Source organism: Phascolarctos cinereus, unplaced genomic scaffold, assembly GCF_003287225.1.
Source record: "Phascolarctos cinereus isolate Bilbo 61053 unplaced genomic scaffold, phaCin_HiC Scaffold_2;HRSCAF=192, whole genome shotgun sequence".
Lineage (NCBI taxonomy): Eukaryota > Metazoa > Chordata > Mammalia > Diprotodontia > Phascolarctidae > Phascolarctos > Phascolarctos cinereus.
This window is the reverse complement of record NW_027555625.1, coordinates 409822143-409845821: the sequence shown is the minus strand read 5'-3', so window position 1 is coordinate 409845821 and position 23679 is coordinate 409822143. Positions and strand designations below refer to the sequence as shown.

Sequence of the window (23679 nt, the reverse complement as noted above, 5' to 3'; positions counted from 1 at the left end):
TATTTCAAAATTTGAAAAATACCTTTAGGAGGAAAGTAGGATTTGCTTTCTGCTTTATGAGGCCAGTCCACAATCAAAGGGCCAAAACGACGAAAACTGGCTGTGATTTCATCTGATCAAAAGCAAAACAACAAAATGTGAGCAATTGTACACCTCTGAAAAGACTTTCAAATAATTTTTGACAAATATTTTGGGTGGCACACATTTATGCCATGCTATCCATTTGAAGAGCCAGCTGAGTTCATGGAAGAACTTCTATGATAAGTCCCGAGAGAATATGCAGATATGTAGAAGTAAGAGAACAAAGAGAATCTGAGGGCAGGAGGGGGCCCAGAAAATGAAGATAGAATGTATTCAAAATATAAAGCTTGTGGCTTTAGCCCTTCCAAAAACAGTTAATAAAATAGATTTTTGCCCACTGGCTTTCAGAACATTACCTACAGTATGTCTCTATTCTATTTTTCAGTGATTCTTACATTTGTCACAGATTGATACTGAGCTGTCAACACACCGAGAAAGAAGGTAAAAAGCAAAATAATATTACAATACTCATTTATGCTGTATTCAACCTGCCACTCTTACTCACATTATCCAAGCCTGACCCTTAGACAAACGTGAAAGCACCATTAAAATTACTGCTGATGTTCTACATGAGTGCAGGACGTACACAAGCTTAAAGAAAACATTCTCCAATTCTAAAGTTTGAAGTGAACTTAGGAGATTTCTAAGTTTTAAGATAGACTAATTGTTCCATTTCCATCTTAATTCTGCAAACCAAACCCAAATAATGCAATACACAGGTCTCACTACGGTACTCCCATCTTCAAAAAACCTCCAGTAGCTATATACACGGCTTCTAGAATACAATATAAGGCTTTCCACAATTTGACTCCACTCTTCCTTTCCGATCTCTGCTGCCCTCAGTGCTTTATATTCTAACCACTCTGGACTATTCAGTCCTTCCATGATTTTGTACTAGACACTCTCACCTCTGTACATCTGCACAGGTCGTCATTCCAGGAATGTACTCTTTCAACACAGAAGGCCTCTAATGTCCCTTCCAGCTCTAGATTTATGATCCTATCATCTGTGTGTTGAAGTCCTCTTCTTTCAAGGCTTTGTGCCATGATTCTCTATGAAATCTTCCTGGATTCTCTCAGCTGAAAGTGATTGCTTCTTCCTCTCGTTTCATAGAGTAGGTACTTAACATTTGCTGACTAATTTCTTTCTTTTTTTTTTTTTGGCTAGGCAGTGGGGTAAAGTGACTTGCCCAGGGTCGCACAGCTAGTAAGTATTATGCGTCTGAGGCCGTATTTGAACTCAGGTCCTCCTGAATCCAGGGCCAGTGCTCTCTCTACTGCACCACCTAGCTGCCCCTTGCTGACTAATTTCGACCCATAATCATATTCTAGTCTTATATTACAGTCATTTGTGCATGCTTTATGCCCCTATTAAACTATAAAACACTTAAAGGCAACAACTGTCATTTTTTATGTTGTATTCCCAATGTCTAGCACAGAGCCTTCCTTGCACAAAGTAGGCATGTAATAGAACTTTGTTCAATTAAATAGAGTCATGGAAGAAATATGACATCCCATTGTGTGATATATGTTTAAGGTAAGAATTTGGAATAGGAGCCTCTAAGATCTCTTCCAAGTCTAAAGGCTCTGTGAGTCTTAGAGTTATGGTACAATAAATGACTGCTATTTTGTTCCCAGCCACCTTTTTACCATACTGTCAGAATTCCAGCCATCCTCATCTTCCCCCAAGCATAACCTTGGATTCCACCCCATAAATCTCTCAGCTCTGATGGTGAGTTTTTGCATTATCTTGCGTGAAACCAGGCCTTCATGGCACTTCTGGACCATCTCATCACCGTGCCACTGCACATGGCTACCCCTTGCCTTTTCAGTTCTTATGCTGCCTTCCCTCATTTGAATGTAAACTCTTTTAGGGTATGAACTATTTTATTTGCTTATAATTATATTCCTAGTCCTCAGCACTGTACCCTATACTATTGTGCACATTATGAAATTCTTCAAGAATTCTATAAGTCCAACCTAAATCTGGAAGATTTCTTATTCTAAAATTTATTAATTATTTTATTTCTGTTTGAAAATTTGAAAAATAAACCAAAATAATAAAATAAACTCATCCAACTATCTATGACATTTTCATGCTCAAAAATCTTCAGCAGCTCCGCTCTTTCCTCTTTGGATTTAGATTTTCAACCATGTGGTACTATCTACTGTGTACCTCTTCTCTGTACAGGTAAGACACTGTACTAGAAACTAGCAGTAGAAAAAGATAGAAAATCAAATTCAAGGAGGTAACAAGTTAATTAGGAGAAAAGGAGATATACATAAAAAGATAACAGTATTAGATACAAAATTTTAAATGCCAAACAAGTGGTCCAAATTCAGCGGGGGGAAAGGGACTCCTATAGCTTGGATTCTCAGGGGAAATTTCAGGAACAGGTAAGACTTATGCTAGGCTGTCATGGAATGGCAGAATTTAAGTAAGCAGAGAAGAGAAGGGAAATTATGGTCAGAAGGGAATAGCATAAGAAAAATCACGATGTAAGAACGCATGTGGTGGGTAGACCAATCTGACTGCAACAGAGGGTTCCCTTAGAATAAAGCTGAGAAAAACGAGGCTGGAGAAGCCGGTGGGGTTTACCCTTTATCCGCCTGTCTTCCTATCCCCTCCAAGGTGCGCGCTCAGGGACGTCTTTTCTCTCAGTGACTATGGCAAAGTTCCCTACATGGCTTCTTTGGTTTTGTTGGATTTAAGGTAGGCAGTTCACTGTATTACTCTGAACAATGGCAAGAGGAAGAAAAAGGGAAGGCAAAAAACTCCATGACTAGAATTGAAGTACAAAAGGCACAGTTAAGTGGTGCAGTGGATAGAGCACCGGTCCTGAAGTCAGGAGGACCCGAGTTCAAATCCGGCCTCAGACCAAACACTTGACACTTATTAGCTGTGTGACCCTGGACAAGTCACTTAACCCCAATTGCCTTTAAAAAAAAAAGTTCAAAGAAAGATAGACATTGCTGGAGTTCAAAAATCACTAAAACCTTGGAAAATATTATCTACCAGGCTTTACTCTTCATTAGAACAATGCCCTGTTTTAGCTGGCACACAGCATCCTGCTCCTAATCAGTATCTGAATTAACTATATAGCATTGTGTGCCCTGATCAAAATGGTAATGGAAAGACACAGGCCTGGTGTTAGGGCTGAATACTCAACATATTTCTATGATCCAAGAAACACAAAATGGTTAAACTGAGAGTCTACAGGTAGGCAAAGATTAAGGACCACATGGAGCAGCAAAGTATAGTTCCGTCAGACCCTTCTCTAGTTTCCCACTGATTGCTCCTTCATTCTCATCCGTGTCGGCCCCATCATTCCTACATCCCTTTTCCCATTCTACCCTCCCCTTCTACTCTGTCTTCTGGAAGACCTATTCTATCATTAACAAACTGCCCTTCATCTTGTACTTCTTCCTCTCCTATTCCTTCCATTTCTCCTGACATCAAAGTAAACTTGCTCCCATTGAACCAAAGACCTAGCAGCCCCCTCTAGTACTAGATATACCTTCTCATTCTACCATACTGGACCAGGAGGAAAAGGCATGCTTTTTACTCCTCATTCATACTTGTTGACTCTTTTCTTACTACTGTCACTGAGCAAACCTCCTTTTTAGTTTAGTCAATTCACACATATCACCCTATATAGATCCTGATGGCTCATATCTGTCAGTCTTTGAGTAGTATCTCTTCTCTCTAAAGACAGAAAAGAGTGCAGCAGTTGCCTCACAGAAGCTGACTCTTTCTCTAAACTCTAAACCCTGCGCTTATACTTAAGGCCTTAAATTTACATGTTGATGTTCAAATAGCTTTGCTTTCCAGTTCTATCAACCTCTTTAACTCCCATGATATTGCATAACTTCACTCCACCTCAGCCATACAAAGAGATGTTTATATGCTGAACATTGTGGTTATAAGGGCTCCACCTTCATAATCTTTAACTCTGAAATTCCTGTATTATCTATTCTATTATCCCATTTTTATCTATTTTATCTATCATTTCATCTATCATCTATTCTATTATCCCATCCCTATGCTTCACTCTTACTAGACCTATTTGTCATCCTTACTTCCATGTACTCTATTTTCCAAGGCCATCACTTCAATTATGGCCTCACTTTCCTCCAAACATCTTGATCTTCTAATTAACCAATTAAACCATCCTCTTCCTGGTTTCCCTGACTTCCTTCAAGTCCCAACTAAAATCTCACCTGCTATAACAAGTCTTTCCCAATCTCTCTTAAAGCTAGTGCTTTTTAGAGGCAGCTAGGTGGCACAGTGGAAGGAGTGCTGGCCTTGGGAGTAAAGGAGACCTGAATTCAAATATGGCCTCAGGCACTCACTAGTTGTGCGACTCTATGCAAGTCACTTAACCTGTTTGTCTCAGTTTCCTCAATCGTAAAATGGGGATAAAAGCACCTGCGTTGCAGAATTGTTGCAAGGGTCAAATGAGATGATACTTATACAGTGCCTGGCATGTAATAGGCCCTATGTAAAATGTTTATTCCCTTCCCTTTCCCTATATTGATTACTTCCTGTTTATCCTGTACATAGCTTATTTGTACATAATAATTTGCATGTTGCTTCCTGCATTATATGGTGAGCTCCTCTAAAGCAGGAACTGTCTTTTGCTTTTCTTTGTATCCCTAGCAAGTAGTATAGTGCCTGGTATACAGCAGGCACTTAATAAATGTTAGCTGATTATTTTTTATAAGCACTATATGTAAATGCTATCTATTATATTCCATTTTGAAGGTCACATACACATCTATCTACAGTGAGGTAGGCCAAAAATAATTTGAACAGCTACACTTTTTTTCTGCACTCATTTAATATAAAAACAATTGTAGGTACTAATTCAAGCAGACCTATGCTACTGACCACCATTTCTAAACATACCTTCATCAATGTCAGGAGGCAATCCACCCACAAAAACCTTGCGGGAGTATCGTTCCACTCTTTCCCCATTTTGATGAGTGAAGCAGTGAGGTGACCCTAAGCCACCATGTAGGGGCTGATCCCCACGTCCGTCATCCAAAAACCCATCTTCCATTGGAAACAGTGAAGATTGGCCTGGAAGAGAGAATATGAAAGATGCTAACAGAAAAATGTGTCCAGGGCTCCACACATAAACCATATGAAAAGTCCTAATTTGAAAAAGAAAAAAACTAATGTTCCCATATTCATTGGATAGAAAATAAAATTGCTTAGATGTGCTCTTAAATTTCCCTCACCTTACATTCCTAATTCTTTGAGAAAGTAAATGCCCAGTCATATAGAAAGCTACTCAAGTATTCCACTGGAATCCAGCAACTCCAGCTGGGTTAAAGCAAAGTAAGAAGGACGCCTTTTTGTGAGGGGCTGGAGCTAGATGGCTACTACTTTGCCAGGACTCCACAGATCCTGCCAACACAGATGTGCTGCAGGAGTCCATTACTGGACAATTGGAACCTTGATCAGATGAAGTTTTTCAGAGACTTACGATCACATTTTTTTAAAAAAACACTTTCGATATAAAATTGTGTTTAAAATGAACAGCAAGTCAATTGTTTGGATAAGTGAACATTTCTCTTAATTTACCTTAATGAGACATAAGCTGAACACTTTGAGGAAGAGCTGCTATGTAACTTTACTGTGCCTGGTCTCACCAAATTAAGATTCTCTATACAGCACTCAAGGAAAGGCTTTTTAGCTGAACTGTTTAACTGTTTTCCTAGGAGGAAATTTAATTCTAAAATGTGAACATTAAATTTATTATCTGAGAATTGTATCATTCAGAAGACACATGTGAAATTGGTCAGAGCAACGTCTAACACCTGTAACAGTCACTTGAAAACCAAACAAAATATTTAAACCACAAATAAAAATACTAAAGTAAGAAAAGCAAGATCATATTATAAATAACGACAAGCAAGTTTTGTTTTTGTCACTAGGAACCCAGACAGGTTACTGTCAGGGGTTATGTGAGAAATTTATTAATGAACTGAATTCCTAGGAGTACCATCACAAGCATGTTCGCTGTTGAAACACCCCAACATCCTTTTGCTACAATCTTGTTTTCCTTTTAATTTTCTCTATGTAAATTCATATTGTAACAATCTATCCCATAACACCTACTCTTTGTCAAAAAATTACAACTTTCTTTTTAGTTATTCTCAGTGTCCTGATTTTTTTATATGTTAGCATAGCTAAATAATTATTTAATGCTACATTACAATTGTCAAATTACAGATAAGAAATAATACCATAGTCACAAATCCTTCTAGGAAAAAAGATTTCTTCACTTACTGGTATTTCTGGAAATTTTTCTAGTGTTTATATAGCTGCATTCAAGTCTGAGATCTGCTCCATAGGATGAGAATCATTTGTTCAGCTCTTAGTTTGGAAACCAGGAGTTATGAAAGATTAAAAGATTATTAAAAAAAAAATAGCAAGCTGGGCTAGGCATGGTGGTACACACCTGTAATCCCAGCTACCAGACAGGCTGAGGACAGTGGACCACTAGAGCTCAGCAATTTTGAGCTGCAGTGGGCTAACGCTGATTGGGGCATCCCCACCAAATATGGTAAGCCCCCAGAAGAAGGGGTCATCAGGCTGTCTAAGTAAGGAAAGGCCTTATATCAGAAACGGTTCAAAGTTCCCATGCCAATCAGTAGTGGGATCAGGCCCATGAGTGCTAGCTATACTTCCAGCCTGGGCCAGATACGAAGACTCAGTCTCAAAAAACAAACAAACATACAAACAAAAACAAGACACACACACCAAGTTATGAAATTGCATATTGAATCAAATATAAAAGTACTGTGGAATCCCTTTTTGTGTATCTCAAATACTGTGTGACAAGGATGACATATATATATATTATACAGAGTGGGTTACAGATAATTTGCACATCAACATGTGCATAAGGGTAGAGGGAGAGACAGGGCTGGATCTTAATAATTCAGAGCATAGCCAGTAGTGCTGCCTCAAAGCCTATTGTTTAAATTTTCCATGTGGGCACTTCTACTTTGGAAAATGGACACACTACAAATCAGGGCTTGATTTCTTTTTGTTGATTTCTAGAGTGAAGAAAGTAGTCGAAAAAATTAATAATGCAGATTTAATTTAAATGTTATACACACACATATACATGCATATTATATTTTGGAAAAGCTGATAGTTTAATGTTTACCAGTATATCTCTGACAGTAAGCTGAGATTTGTTGAAATACCTCAATGTTCTTTTGGGGTTTCACTACAAAGTTTTTCAAAAACTAATCACTATATTCTCTTAGAAAAAGTATCAGAGTGAATATAATAATTTTCTATGTGAAAGTAAGTTTAATTTTGCAGAGTTAAAAACTTACTCTTAAGGGTAAAGTTTCTTTTCTCTTTAATTGCTTTTGAAAAGAAAGTTGAAATGCATTATTAAATATAAGGATGATGAATTGCTTATTTTAAAAATCATTCTGTTTTATACAGTTAATTTAATTTACAAAAATTGTTCTGTCTCATATATTATTGCAGTACACAAACTAAGCTTGGATCAAAGAGAGGTTTCCTCTTTTTATTTATAAGGTTACTAGGGATTAAGCAAATTTAGTGATTTGTCATGATACAATTTATACATTAGAAAGTTAAAAATAGTAATGTTACCTCGCCTCCGCCCATATGTCCTTGCTGCATGTCAAATGAGAAAAAAAAAAAACAAAACAACCTTTCAAACATTGTTATAAGTATCAAGTGTGCTTTCATCTCATGACTTATGAAATTGCCATGACACGTCTGACCGTATTTCTCCCTCCTTGGCTGTAGTATCTCAAAATAATTTTTATTATAATGCAAATCTAGACATTAGTTTTTTTCAAAAAAGAAGAACAAGGTCACATCCCTCCAACCCCTTACCCCCACATACTCAACACACGTTTCAAAAAAAAAAAAAGGTCAGCACGTCCTCAACATCATCTCTGCTGTGATAATCAGATGTCCAAGTTAGAATTAAATGTGTTCTTAATACTGCTCTTACTTTCTAACTTTTTCTCACAGCTGCCTACCAACAATTAGGTGACATTATAGTACTTTATTCACATTTTCTGTCCCATAAGATACTCAGCTATTTTCATATATAAGTGATTCTCAACTGACTAAAGGGAAGACAATGCTGATAACTCCAATGCTCAAACCCAACCCCAAACTACATTTTTTTTGCAGTAGTTTGAAATGTTATGCTTCATCAAACCTACAACTATAAATAGAGGGCAGCAAAGTTCATGGTTTGGGGGTTTTATCTCAAAAAAGCCTGTAGCCAAGTTAACCACAAGGGGATAAGCAGCTCCTAAACATTCGAATTGAGAACATACAAGTCCTCTACAACATACCTAAAAGGGGCCATTTATCCTTTTCTTAAAGACCTTGAAAAAGATGGGGGTTGGGAGAATAACCTCTCAAGATGGCCCATTCCACTACTGGATAGCTTGATTTTAGGGGGAAATTGTTTATCTCTGTGATATCTTGTCCTGAACATTAAATGGCACTGGCAAATATCACTCCAATTTAATTTATCCCCAATAACCACCATGAAATTGCCTGCAAAGTTTACCAAAAGAGCATGAAGCTCACGGTAGTGGGCAGCACCTTCCACTCATTTAGGCAATTTGGGAAATCTGAGAATATAGCAGTATTATTGAGGAATGTTTAGTAACTACATTCTCAGACTTTGATTATGTCCATAAAAGCAACGGACAGGAATTTGTTTCCAGTTATCTAGTAAATAATATCAAATAAGAAGATATATTAAATTGCATTAGAAGGCACCAAGATAGCTAAAGATTAAAAAAAAAAAACCACTTGTGATAAAATACATTTTCTTCCATGCATAGATAGTGCTGGTTTTTACTAATCAGGAAGAGCATTGTCAATAAATAAAGAGATAGATAGATTGACAGACAGATAAACAAATGAATGAACTGAACAAGTTAAAACAAAATGAGACCTACTGGTCAATTTTTAAGTCTGAAAATTGGGGGGGGCAGGTATACAAGTGTGGGAAAGATTCAAAACTCAAAGTATAAGCTAATCTATTCATAGTCTTGTTTCAGACACCAGAGTCTAAGGACAAATCAATACTATGAAGTTCTTGGATTCATGAATTTTAGTTATTTAATCAAATTTTAAGGGCTATGGAAGCAAACAGAAAGCCTGACTATAAATAAGCTTTTCTAAACTAGGTTTTATTATTTAAAAAAGCCTTCCAGTTTTCAATTACTTAAAAAATAAATACAGCACCAGGAATAGCATTTCTGTAGAGAGCAAAAGCTAAAGACATCTCAAACTTCTGAACTCCATAAAACAAAAACAATAGGTAAAACCACACAAAAATCTACTGGTTAAAAATTTAAAATTAAATCCTGCCCCTTTATTATGTATCATAGTATTGAGTACTGTGCCTATTTTGCCTATTTCTATTTATACTTGAACTCAAAAAGTTAAGCTAGTATGCTTGTGAAATATCTGGCAATAATTTTTTTCAAAAACAACCATTCACTCCAACCTCATGACCGTCAAGTGTTTCTTGCCCTATAACAGAAAATACTGCATATCTAGCAAATAGGAAGGCCGCTGACATATTTTCATCCTACTGAGTACCTACTATTTGCTTTGAGGAAATCTGTTTTTTAGAAAGTGGGGGGAACAGTCTAGTTAAATATCAGCTGAAAAACTCTACTCAATAAAAGCAACTACTAAAAGAAGAAAAAAATCATTATCTTCTTAGTCAAACATAAAAACCCTACAAACTCCATCAACTAGAACTGAAGTGATACCTTCTAAATACTAATTAGGCCTTTTCTCCATTATCAATAAATCTGTTTTTGGTTTTTAAACTACCTAACAATTTAATTTGGAAGATAAATTTAATTTTGGCAGTAATTATGCCTGCAACTCAATATAAATTTAAATTGTGCCTAAGAATTTCTGGTAAGCAGGACATCATCACAAAATGGATACTGAAAAATTCAAATTAAGATTTCTTATTGTATTATTTTGTAGTCAGTCAGTAAACATTTATTTGGTATGTACTCTGTGCTAAATACTGTCTAAGGGATACAATGTAAGGCAAAAGGCAATCCCTGCTCTCAAGAAGCTCACAGTCCAACGGAGGAGACAAGAGATAAACAACTTTATGCAAGGTAAAATGGAAATAATCAACAGAGAGAGTAGGGCAGTAGAATTAAGGTGGTTCAGGAAAGGCTTCCTGTAGAATTTGGGATTTCAGCTGGGACTTGAGTGAGGAGGGGAAAGAAGAGGAGGGTGAGTATTCCAGGCACTGGAGGCTGCCAGAGAAATGCCTGGAGTTGGGAGATGCAGCATCTTGTTTGAGAAACAAAAAGGAGGCCGGTGTCAGTGGAACATAGAATATAGGACATGTGCAAAGTGTAAGAAGGCTGAAAAGGTGAGAGGGGCCAGGTTATTGAGGCCTTTAAAAAAGGGGAGTTTATATTTGATCCTGGAGGTGATGGGGAGCCACTGGGGAGGGACAGTAGACGAGGGTGTGTGTGTGTGTGTAAGTGTAACATGGTAAAACCCAAGCTTTAGGAAAATCTCTTTGACCACTAAGTGGAAGACAGGCTTGGGAGCAGGAAGAGTTATGACCATATTCAGGCTATTCTAATAATATCTACACCTCACCTCAGCTCATTCTCCACCTCCTATGCCCCCAACCAATAAAGACAAGGTTAGACATTGTAGTGCAAAGGCCTCTTAAATTTGAAGAGTAGAAAGAGCTTTCACTAAAATATTTCAAAGAATTCACTCTTCAAGACGGGCATTAGTGTGGTCAAATAAATATAATCAAAGATTTGGAATTGGGAGTTGAGACTAATCACTTGGTACCCCTTCATTTTATAGATGAATGAGTTGAAGCACAGAGAAATGAAGAGATTTACCTAAAGTCATGCTGCTGGGAAAGGGCAAAGAAGACACAGAAACCTAGTTCTGACTTCAAATTCAATGCTTTTTCTATTATACCATGCTATTGTAGGAAGAGATAACTAGAAAGCCAGAGAGTCCAATTAATTACAGAACAAAACTACATTTATGGAAAGAAAGCACAAATCAGATACAATGTCATTTTTAAATTATCACAGCATGGCCAAAAATGCATTAAACTCCTTGAAAATAAAAGCAATTATTTTACAGAAAATGTCCAAATGAAGCTCACTGTTGAAAGATATTAATGTTGAATCCTTTTGTAAAGCAAATATCTAATTAAGCTGGTTAATAATGAAACTATATTGTATGTTTCAAAATTTAGATTTCTACATCTATGGCCGTGGTTTCAAATGAAATGTAAATGCATTAGTTTACTGCTATGATATTCCATCAGTAAATCATGCCAATCGAAATGTCACCTTGAAGGTAAGATATAAAATAATTAGTAAAGCTCTATTTGTTTGAGAGGTTAGGGAATAAAACTTGGTAAAAATTACCATTGTGTATACTATGTCCTATCCATTCTATGTCCTACAATTAGGTTGCAAGATCCTTGAGGGCAAAAGATCATACTCGATCTTTAAATTTAACTCAAGAGCTGGAGTTCTTAACCTAGGCTTTGTCAACGTGGTTTAAAAAATGTATTTTGAAAACTAAATTTTAATTTAATTGATTTCCTTTGTAATGCTATGTATTTTATCACATACATTCAAAACATAATTCTGATAAGAAGGGCATAGGTTTCACCAAATTGCCAAAGGGGTCCATGACACAAAATAAGGTTAAGAACCTCTGCTCTAGAACACCAAAACCACACTATATATGGGCTCAATGGATTCCTCTTGGCTGAAATTATTCTTGTTTTGAATGGACTTTTCCTAATAAGCATTTAACCCTCTCACTGCAGATATAATCAAACAATTTTATCTCTTAATTTTTCCACAGCAGCCAACATGTTTACTTAATGCTTCAAAATGCTCTGAAATACTCAGAGGCAAAGAAATATGTGTGTATACATATGTATATATGTATGTACATATACACACGCAGACACCTTAACATTTCATTAATATTTTTGACTTTATAAGTTTTAGTATAATAGCTAATTTTGTAGAGGAAAATTGGTAGAATAACTAAAATAGAGAGCAGGAGAACAACAAAATACCACCCCCCACACACAAATAAGGATGATTGCTTTTGCACAGAGGCAGGAAAAATCTTACAGCTCTGAGGCAACACTCCATAAAATATACTAGGCAAAAGAAAATGAACATTCCCTGGTCCTTCTGGTATTACCTAGGACTTCAAAAAATATTCCTGACTTCAAAAAGTGGCTAACAATAGGCATTGTATCATTTCTCTCTTGGGGCAAGATAAGACCACAGATTCCTTAGTGAGGTCCAAACCAGGACCACTGAATTTAGCTTATCACATGTTGTAGAATTAGAATTGGAAGAAGTCTCAAGTGAGCTTAGTTCAACCTGTATCTCTAAAGCATGACAGCTAGAAAACACATTAGGAGTCTGGTTTTTTAGGTTCTTGAAACCCTTTTCCTTTAAGGCCTAAAGGTGCCATCTACTCTACGACACATCCATCTGAAAGAGATATCTCTCTCTTCTTCAAATTTAACTGGGGGAAGCTTGACAGAATCATATTCTCCCTTCTACCCCACTTATTTGTGTAAATTTAATATGTTTCCCCTCCATTCGACTATAAGGTCCTTGAGAGCAGTTTTCATCTTTGCAGCCCTAGTACCTAGCACAGTACTTTTAAATACAGAAGATAATTAGTAAACATTCGATGACTTTTAAATGTATTCAAAATCATTTTCAAAATTCCAAGTCTCACACAGTTAGCTGATTGCACTTCCATAATTTTTCAGGTTTTCCTCATCTACTTTTCTCCATCTGTACACTAGAGATACTAATTACTTCTCACAGAATTGCAAATGGGCATTTGAAAATATCTGGAAAGTTTCACATTCTTATATCACTAAAAGCAAAGAAAAAAACCCAACACAATGACTCATAGTCAGCTTGTTTTTCAAGATTTCTATTTTTTTCCAAACAACTCTGAAATAAGTGAAATGATACCAACACTATAGCATAATATACTCAACAATGCTTTTAGAGGTTTCCAGAGGTACATGATGGTGATTTGCTTGGAAGCACACATGATTTAGTATATGGGAGACAAAAAATCACGTTGATTACAGCTATCTTTTATCTGCTCATATATAAACCCAGAATACAATACAAATTGTTGAAGGCCAAATTGCAATGCAAGAAACACAAACTAAATGATATTGTCACGGAATCTCAGAGGCTATCTAGTCCGATCCATGTATATACAAGAGCACCACCTATAATATCCCCAACAAGTGAACGTTCAGCCTTTCTTTGAAGACTTTTAATGAAGGAGAATCCAGAAGTAACCCATGGCACTATTGAATAATTAACTATTAGGAAGTTTTTTTTCTTACTACATCAAGACCTAAATCTGCTTCTTACCAACTTAATACCCACTGCTGCTAGTTTTGATCCTCCGGGGCCGAGCAGAACAAATCTAATAAGTCTTTCATAAAACAGTCTTTCAATTACTTGAGGCCAGCTCATCTTCTCTTTTCCAGGCTAAACAGTGAACAAGGCGTATTCATTTAATGCTTGCTTTGTGTGTGATGCTGCGCGCTAGGTCCTACTCTCAAGAAGCTGAATCCACCATTCTTTTCGATTGATCCTCTAATGGTACCACCCTGAGCCCCTTCAGCATCTTGACTACCCCCATCTAGATGCTCTTCAGCTTTTGCAAATGTTAGCTCCCCCTCAAAACTGTTACTTGCCAAGAATACCAACTGGCTATCCTATATTTTCATTAAACAAAAGAAGAAGTGAGCTTAAATTGAAGCTTAAAAGACTTGGAATATAAGGAAAAATTGGGAGAACAATGGCTACAAATTAGAGGGTGGCCTTAGAATCAGTTTCTTGAAAAGACCTTAAAAACAGAATCGATTTAGTTCTAATTGTTCTTTACTAAAGGGAAAATATGCTTAATATGAATGTGTAAGTAGAGCCTATATCAGATTACACACCGTCTTGAGCAGGGAGAGGAGTGGAAGGAGGAGAAAAATTGAAACTCAAAATCTTATGGAAATGAATGTTGAAAACTAAAAATAAATTAATTATAAAAAAAACCCAGAATAGATTCTTCTGCTTCCCGAAAAACTCTCTGACGACTTCACAGAAGTTTTGTTTTAATCGCTGCTGAACAACCTCAATTATACCATTCACCCTCTCATCTCCTTTCCTAATTCAGAATTCTATTAAGCCTCTTGACACCTTTTGTGCATTTGAGATTCTATGACTCCAAATAATGGCGATTCTAGGTTTCCTCAGAGTCTATACAGTCTCGACTTATCCAAGTCCTTCACAACTCCTATACAATCTCTCCAAATGAAATGAAGAGAAATCCCTCCACTGTAAGTAAAATCTACTATTACATTCAAAGTATTATACTGTCACATGTTAAACTATGTTTAATATTATTCAGGCAAACCTCATGAAACATTAAGTAGTTTCATAAAAACATGTTCTGTGGAAAAACATAATCTGGCATAATAAATTTCATAGGAACAATAACACAGATGGGTGACCAATCACTAGGGTGGGATTTTGCAATTTTATATTAAGATTTATCTAACCATTTTCCTTCAGGTCATTCATCTAACATTCATTTTATAGATGGCTACATAAAGCAACACTCTCAACACTACCCTTAAAGGCTGCCAGTCATACAGTATCTAATGGTTCAATGAATTTAGGAAATTGCATCAGAGAGGGCAGTTAAGTGATTTGATAAAAATTACATAAGTATTGAGTTAATGTGAAATAACATTGGTCAGGACTACCTTACTGGAGAATGTTCAAAAGCTCACAGAAGTTCTAAGAAGCACTGGTCACTTCTAACTTTTGAGGTTCCTAGATATATTTAAAAAAAAATAATGAAGATATATGAAAAAGTACACATTACTATAAAAATAAAATAACTTTTTTTTTACAGGGGAATAATTGAACAAATTATTTTCTTGACTTTTTGTGTAAAATATACTATTGATGTAGAATCTAGGTTTTTGTACAGTGTCAGTGTTGATTTCAGATGGAGCTGAAAATGAGGCAGTTGGATGATCTGTGTGGTCCCTTCCTACTCTCCTATAAACCTAAGCACAGGTCAAGAGGCCCATCACCTTGATTGACTCGAGTCAATCTAGCTAGTCTGTTTGATTAGTCTGAAACTAATGTCAAATTTAGGAGAGGTAATTACCCCTGTAATCTAGCATAAAAATTTTAGGACAGCTCTGTTAGAACTACAGTGATAAAAGATTTATTAAACCTTTATTAAGGACCTATGTGCTAGACATTGTGCTAAACATTATACAATTATTATTTCATTTGAAACAGTCAAGTGTTTCCAGCATAAGACCAGTGGCATAGGAAACTGAGTGCCCAAAAGCCTAGCAGTACAAAAGGAAAACATATTTTCTTAACAGAGAATAATCAGCTGGCTTTTCATTAAGAAGAACACAAAACAAAACGGGCACTGTGAGAAATAACAACACAAGCTAGCCTCCACATATCTTAGCGCTTCTTAGTGCCAGCTTACAGAATGAAATACTTTACCTCATTTCAGTCCGAGTGTTTCTTGTTCTGATTTTACAGATGATCAATCATTAAGTATTTATTAAGGGCCTACCACATGTCAAGCACTCTGCTGGGAAGAAATTGGAATGCGAGAATGGAACTTTGGAGTTACATGATATGCCTGATATTAAACAGAGACTATAGCATACATAAGAGTCAGGATTCAAACTCATGCCTTCTAATTCAAAATCCAGAATTCTTTCCACAATACAACTACTATTTTACAGTGAGAGCTAGCATTTAAATGGCAATTGATATAGCCATAGAAACTAGACCTGTGATTTCTTTCATTGGTTTTTGGAAACTCTCTCTACCTACCATGCAGGCAAGCACTTTCTCTGCACCGTACAGTCTTAGAGGATTGCATGGGTATGGCCTCAGACAAACTGAGACCTGGGAAAGACCTTAATTTCAGAAAGGCCAAGGTCACCTACTGCATCTTGGGCCACTGCCAGTCATCTTGACTTGTCTTGCCACTGCACTTTGATGACTGTGGAGGAGAGGGTGAGGCTGATGACTTTGCATAGCTCTACCTCACTCAAATCCAATTCAGGAGCAAGTCAAGACATCACACTGGTGATGTCATTGGTCCTCTTTGAGAATGAAGGAAGAACAGCAGTCTTAGAGAGTTGCCCAGAACTTTGAATGATAAAGGCCAAAATATGCCAAGTAGGAAGAAAAATGAAGGCTTATGCTTTGACAATCACCCAAACAGAACAACCAGCTTCTAAAAATTAAGAAAACTAAGAATTGTTAACAATTACATACAATTTAATGTTAAAATAAAAATATGACATCACATAAAGTCATGCATGTGAAACCTGGAAATATTACAGGAATGATGAAATAATTTCTTCAATACTTCAGGGAATCTTTCATTTCATCAGTGTGGGTATTGTGCCCTCTAACACAGAGAACAAGCCCTCAAGTCATCATGAGTGGCTATAGATGAGAAAATGTATTACTTGGTAGACAACCTTTAGCAATCACCACTGTGCTTTTTAAGGCTTTACTTTCAGTATATGCTAGACTAGAGACATAAGTCCATACTTGACATTTTCCAGTTTATAGGACCTGACTGAGCTTGTGCTCTACTGGCATTGCCTTTGAGAAATCAGTCTAATCGTGTTATTAACTCTTCTTAGAGAGTTAGCCCCAATAAGCTCTAGTGGCCCCCTATCACTTCCAGAGTCAAATATAAAATCTTGTTGGGCTTTTAAATCCCTTCATAAACTGGCCCCTTCCTACCTTTCTAGCATTCTGAAACTGTATTCTTTCTATGTACTGTATGATCTAGTAGTGCTGTCCTCTCTGCTGTTCCTTGAATAAGATTCATTTCCTGACCCCCTGTATTTTGACCAGCTATTGGTTGAACCTGGAATTCTCTCCCTCTTCATCTCTACTTCCTGGCTTCAAATTTCAGCTAAAATCCCATCTTCTTCAAGAAGTTTTTACTTATCTCCTTTTAAGCCTTTCCTTGGAGATGGCCTCCAGTTTATCAGGTATATATCTTGTTTGTACACAGCTGCTTATATGTTAGCTTCTCCATTACAATGTGAGCTCCTTGGAGGCAGAGAGTGTTTGGGCCTTTCTTTGTATCCCCAGGGCTTAACTCTGAGCCATCAGGCACATGGTAATCCTAAATACTGCTAGATCAACTCGACTTGACTTGTATTATTATGTATGCTTGGGTGGGGGGGGGAAGGGAGAAAAGACATCTTACTTTCTTGACATTTAATGCTCAATGGGTTAAGAGATCACAAATCTACATAACATTTTAACAGCAACATTTTTATAATGCTTTAAACTCTGTAAAACTCTTTACATACATTATTTTATTTGAGCCTCACAACAACCCTGTGAGGTACATACTATCCTGATTTCAGAGATGAGGAAACTGGGACTCTGTGACCCTACGTGACTTGATTTCATAAAGTTACCTAGCTATAACTGTGCGACAGGATACAAATCCAGGTGTTCTAGACTTTTAAGATCCGTAATCTATTCACTATACCATGTTACTTCCCTAGTAGTATTTAGCAATAGCTAATTATTTTGCAGTGATTCAACAAGAAGATTTTCTACACACATTTCTCATTTTAGGCACTGTGGACTGCAACGAGACGGCGAGACTTATGACACAAAAAAATTCAGAGCTTCAAGACGGCTTAAAAATCGGCTAGTGTTACTCACAGATGAGGAAACTGAGGTTGAAATTCAAATGAAAACATTTACTTAGCACCTCTTATGTCTAAAAAGCACTGAGAGACTACCCCAGGTCACACAGCAAATTAGCAGCAGAGCCAGATCTAGAATTCTTTAAACACACAAGTCCACTGTGTTACATTACCTTCTGTTTTTATTTTTAATCAAGAGAAAAATCAATCACAATCAACTAATGGAGATAGGAACTCATATTCCATATAGAAGAAATGACAAAAACGAGGACTAATATTTTAGTCACCATCATATACTAAACACCAAACTATTCCAGTATTTCAAAAGCTTGCTGTTTTAAACAAATGCAATATGCATAAGATGTAAACTGAATATCAGACATTTCAACTATTTTAAGTTGCCTTATCAGGAGCTCCCTACACCAGGGAAATCCCAGATCTAGTCTCCTCCTTCCACCTTTTCCCCCACAAAAGCCTTTTACAATATGCATAAGCAATGGAGTAAGTTCGCTGGAGAGAGAGGAAAATGAGAGGACAGAAGGAAAAAATTCTATGTATGTGGGCTAGACGGAGATGGCATTTAAATGCCAAATGAGGAGAGAATTTGGTGAGCAAAGAAAGGTAATCCTTCTAGTAAAGGAAACAGCCTGAGTGAAGGCTCAGAGAAAGATGTAGGATGACTGTCAAACTGGTTTCTATGCCCCCATACTTTGCTTCCACTTTTTCCTATGTCTGGAATGTCCTTCCAACACCTAATGTTTAACAGCTAACATTTATATACAACTTTAAGGCTGGCAAAGTACTTTACATATATTATTTCACTTTACTGTTTAATTCCTACCCATTCTTTAAGTCCTAATTCAAATACAACTTACTCCATTAAGCCTTCCTAACTTAAAGGCACTTACAAAATATTATATATTTTTCTGTTTATATATTATCTTTATGAGTTTCTATTAGTGCAGGTACTATGTCTTATTTTAAAAATTGTATCTCCTCCAGCACTTAGCACCATGCTCTGCAACAAGCAAACAATATTTGTTAAATCAATAAAAGGCAGCATAATAGAAAAATTGACTATAGTCACCTAAGAGTAGTAGCTAATAAAGGACCTCAGTTTTGACAGGGTATACAATGGAAAGTCATTAGAGGATCTTCAGGACAGAGGCATGCACTAACTAAAGGTTTACTTTGTTTTACTATTAAATAAAAATCTAAATTATCACTGCATCTTCCTTCCTAAGAACTAAATATCATATGTAGTGCTTTCAAATATCATAATAAATATATCTCAAAAAATAGGAGTAATTTTATTTTTGGTTCAGACATGTGATTTTGTTGTGTAGAATGAGAGAGAGAGAGAAAGAGACAGAGAGAGAGAGAGAGAGACAGAGAGAGAGAGAAAGACAGAGACAGAGACAGACAGCCTGTTGTCCAGGAGGTGTAAGGTGGATTCTACTGGTGATCCCTTGAGCCACCAGAGTTCTATAGTTCTTTTGTTATACTATTTTTAATCACTAGTATAAGCTCTGAGATTTTTAAAGCTCCGCTAGAATTTGTGGTACTACCTATATGCAAAGTACAGGTTCAAAAGGGCTGTGGCAGAATGAGAGGATTTCTCTAAACTTTAGAGTTATTTGAAGGCTCTGCTGCACCTAAATAGCTTCAATGAAACAAATAGAGACAGAAGTGTCTATTTCTGTAGAGAGTGGAAGCTGAAGGTCAGATGAGGCCTTTCCCTCTTCTCTCCAAGATCTTGTACTCCACATGCACTCAGGAGATGACTCATCAAGAAACCACCTCTGCTTCACATTAACTAGCTAGTTCTCTATGGGACACAGAAGGGCAAGAGATGTTCTTTACTCTTCCTGGGTTTTGTTCTTCATTTATAAATGTTGCAGTTCTAAAAGTTGTCTTAGGATTTTGACTTAGTTAACAATGACAGTCAATGAGTACATTTATATGAATTTTTACATTGTGATTCCCTTTGGAGTTCGTCATAAGAGTTTTAGGATATACTTCCTAATTAGCAAATATTCAAAGCCGACATAAATGAGAGATAACATTTACCTCATACTCAATATATCAGGTAAATGTTTTTTAGAACTTCACCAGAATCCTTACAGAAAAAGAAGCCTTGCCTGATTAATGATATTTAAATACACCATAATTTAACACAGTTACAGCAAATAAAGCCACTACCATGCTCACTGGAACTCTGTCCTTCTCTTCCTCATATTATAGCTTACATACTATAACAACTTCTCTAGTGTTTTGGTGATGTTGATAATAAATGTGCCTTTTCTGGTTTTAAATACTTGATTATATATCTAGCCATTATTCAAGTGCATTCAGTTAACAATTATCAAGTGCTTACTTGACAGTCTAGACAGAATAACAGACAGAGGGCTGGACTGAGTCAGGAAGACTAGGGCTCCAATCTCTCCAATAACCTGACCGTTAGCAAATCACTTATGCATTCTGAGTCTTAGCTCCCACATACAAAAAATAGGAATAGCAGTAACAGCACTATTACTATCTACCACCACATAGGGTTATTGTGAAACTCTAATAATGTACAGAAAGTGCTTTGCAAACTTTAAAGCACTATATAAATGCCTGCTACTGTTATTATGTACAATGCACACTGACAGAGATAAAGAGACGAAACAAGATAGTTCTTGTCTTCAAGCATCAACCATCATGCCACACTTCTTTAGAGGACCAATGACATCAGGAGGGTGATGTCTTGACTTGCAGCTGAATTGGAGTTAAGTAAGGCAGGGCTGTACAAAGTGACCAGCCTCACTCTCTCCTCCAGGGTCATCTGAGTCCAGGGCAAGGCACAGGTCAGAACTACTGGAGATGAGCCTAGACATGGTGGGAGACTTGGCCTTTTTAAGCTAAGGTCTTTCCCAGGTCTCAGTCTGTCTGAGGCAACACTCATGCCAGTTGGAGAAGCTAGGTGGCACAATGGATAGAATAGTAGGCATGGAGTCAGGAAGATTCACCATCCTAAGTTCAAATCTGGCCTCAGAACACTTATTAGCAATGTGACCCTGGGCAAGTCACTTAACCCTGTTTGTCTCAGTTTGCTCATCTGTAAAATGAGCTGGTGAAGGAAACGGCAATCGACTCCAGTACCTCTGACAAGAAAATCCCAAATGAGGTCGTGAAAAGTACATGACTCAACAACAATTCTTACATTCCTAATATATAAAACTAGAGGAGTAGAGTAGGTCCTGATAATTTTGTTTAGCTCTAATATGCTAGAATTTTATACACCATTAAGGGATTTTCATTTCTTTTAATTGCCAACATATTCTAGCAATTCAGTCTTTTCTCAAATCTTTATGGTGATTTTCTGTGACAATTAAAAGTGAATTAAAATTAGCATCCTCAAATTATTTTGAATCTACAGTAATACCAAGTTATTTTCATAAAACTTATTTTCTGATTAAGCTGCATGGAGAACTACTATACTTCCTCACAAGCTACTAATTTTTCTAGTTCATCGAACTTCACTAACTTAAGACAATTAGCACTTACCATTAATAAGCAGAGAACTATCAGATCCTGGATATGAATAGTTTAGACGACCTGAAGGTAAAAGAAGGCCATTACTAAATTCATTTTTTTGTAAAATCGGTGCTCAAATAGATATATTAGATTGAAAACTGATAGCTCCTCAGGTAGTAAGATATAAATAAGTTATATTTGGGAAGGAATTTGTTTTGTAACTAATGATAATTTTAAGAGATGGCTAACAAATTTTCTCATATCAGATAGCAATCATAACAAGTATATGTCAGTGGACATTTCCATTTTTATATATCATTTTAAAACAGGATTGTCAGATAAATTATAAAGTATTTCCATGAAAATATAAGATCATTCTTTACTTCCAAATCTCTACATAACACACTTTTCTATGAATTATTTCCAGCACTATTACAAATTACAAGCTCATGTCCCAAATTAACATATACAATCTACAATATTTTTTATCTTGCTAAACAAATTATGTCATACATTCTAATTTAATGGAACATTACAGTGTTGTAAGGCAAATATGAGGAATCTAGAGAAATGAGAAAACTTATGAATTAATGCAAAGTGAAACAGAACGTGTGTGTGTGTGTGTGTGTGTGTGTGTTGGTATAGAGCGCAATACAGGGATAAAACAGCAAAAACCCTGAACACTGTGTAATTATAGTAACTAATCTGTACCTATGGAAAGAGATAAGGCAATACGCCATCTTCCTTTCATTGGATAGGCAAGTACTATGAGGATGGAATGTTGCCTATGCTGATAAGGGAAGGGAGAAAGAAGGAAGAGAAGACAGGGAATGCCTAAATAAGCTTCTCTAGAGAATTTGGGAACATTTTCCTACCAGATTCCATATATATCTTTAATATTTCAATGTTTAAACTTTACAGTTAAATGTTTCAATTACTTCCTGAAACTTCTTGAACCCTTCTCTATATTAGATTATTAACACTTGGGGCAGCTAGGTGGTATGGTGGGATAGAGCATCGGCCCCTGGAATCAGGAGGACCTGAGTTCAAGCAGAGCCTCAGACACTAATAGTGGGACCCTGGGAAGTCACTTAACCCCGATTGACTCAAAAAACCAAAACCAAAAACAAAAATACTTCGAAAATAACTTCATGATCAGAATGTAACCCAAGACATTAATGTTTCTGAACTTAATTTGCTTATATATCTACAGGTGTCATTATGTGCAAATGAAATGCCAAAGCGTTTAAGAAATGTCTTCCTATAAACGGTCAGGTAAAAACTCTATTAAATCAAACTATGTTTTCTACTGACATGTCCTAAAACCAAAAAAGATACTCCTATAGAATAATCCTCAGCAAAGTACTGAAAAATTCTAGCAAAAGAGAAGAGTTAATCAATATGGTCCAGTTTCAGTGCTTTATTAGATTTCACTGTAGGGCATATCAAAACTATACTACTCTCTTATAAAATTAGCCTACAATCAAAAGTATAGCACAAGATCTCCACCTGTCTTCCCCTTTTCCATCTTCTATTTTTTGCTGGCTCTACCTCGAACTAGACCATAGGCCTGACTTACTATTGACAGCAAAATAATGCCAGGGGGACCTGAAAAAGTATGTCAGGTTCATAAGGCATGTATCAAATTTACTTTCTACTTTATAAATTTTATAACAGTGCATTTGTAAAGATCAAGCTTATAACATGAAAGGCTTGTACAACCACAGCATTAGAGTTAAAATAATTTGTTCAAAATTTCTGTTACAGTTTGTTGCTACCTTTCTTCAAGAGACAATAGCTTTTAATCTTTTATCCAACTAGCCTGATGTATACTCTTACTCCATTAACATCAGTGCCTACACTTTAAAACTAAAGAAAAATCTATCAAATATCTATCCACATACATTTTTTTTCACATGTTAAGCATCTTTCACTAATACTGTCCCATATTTTAACTAAAGACTATTCCAACAACCTCTTTCCGTCTTGTGGCACAAATAAACATCTGAGACATCTCTTCTCATCTCCCATCAACATTTTTCACACACTGCCTAGAGTCAAATTTACTTAGAGGTAAAGATACTTTCCTCATCCACAAAACAATGAAAAGAACTTATTAGGAAGGGATAGTTAAATTCTTAAGAGTGTGGATAGGAACCCAGAAAAGGCATGGTTTCAAAGCTTCTAAGATTTGAGGAAATAAGAAGAAAAAGGACAAAAATCAGCAG

At 36.4% G+C, this 23679-nt stretch overlaps 1 protein-coding gene across 9 annotated transcripts in view; it reads right to left on the bottom strand.

Annotated features, from left to right (window-relative positions):
• The window catches only part of CPEB4 (cytoplasmic polyadenylation element binding protein 4), a 73870-nt gene that overhangs the window by 7541 nt on the left and 42650 nt on the right, over positions 1-23679 (bottom strand). For 3 of the 9 annotated variants that reach the window (XM_020969138.2, XM_020969137.2, XM_020969141.2), the window contains exons 4-7: positions 21482-21532; positions 7729-7752; positions 4990-5163; positions 23-112 (exon numbers count right to left, since the gene is read on the bottom strand). In XM_020969138.2, the coding sequence (XP_020824797.1) occupies positions 23-112; positions 4990-5163; positions 7729-7752; positions 21482-21532 (339 nt within the window). The remainder of the gene's footprint in view (positions 1-22; positions 113-4989; positions 5164-7728; positions 7753-21481; positions 21533-23679) is intronic. The other 6 variants (XM_020969139.2, XM_020969143.2, XM_020969142.2 and 3 more) reach the window with 3 other exon arrangements.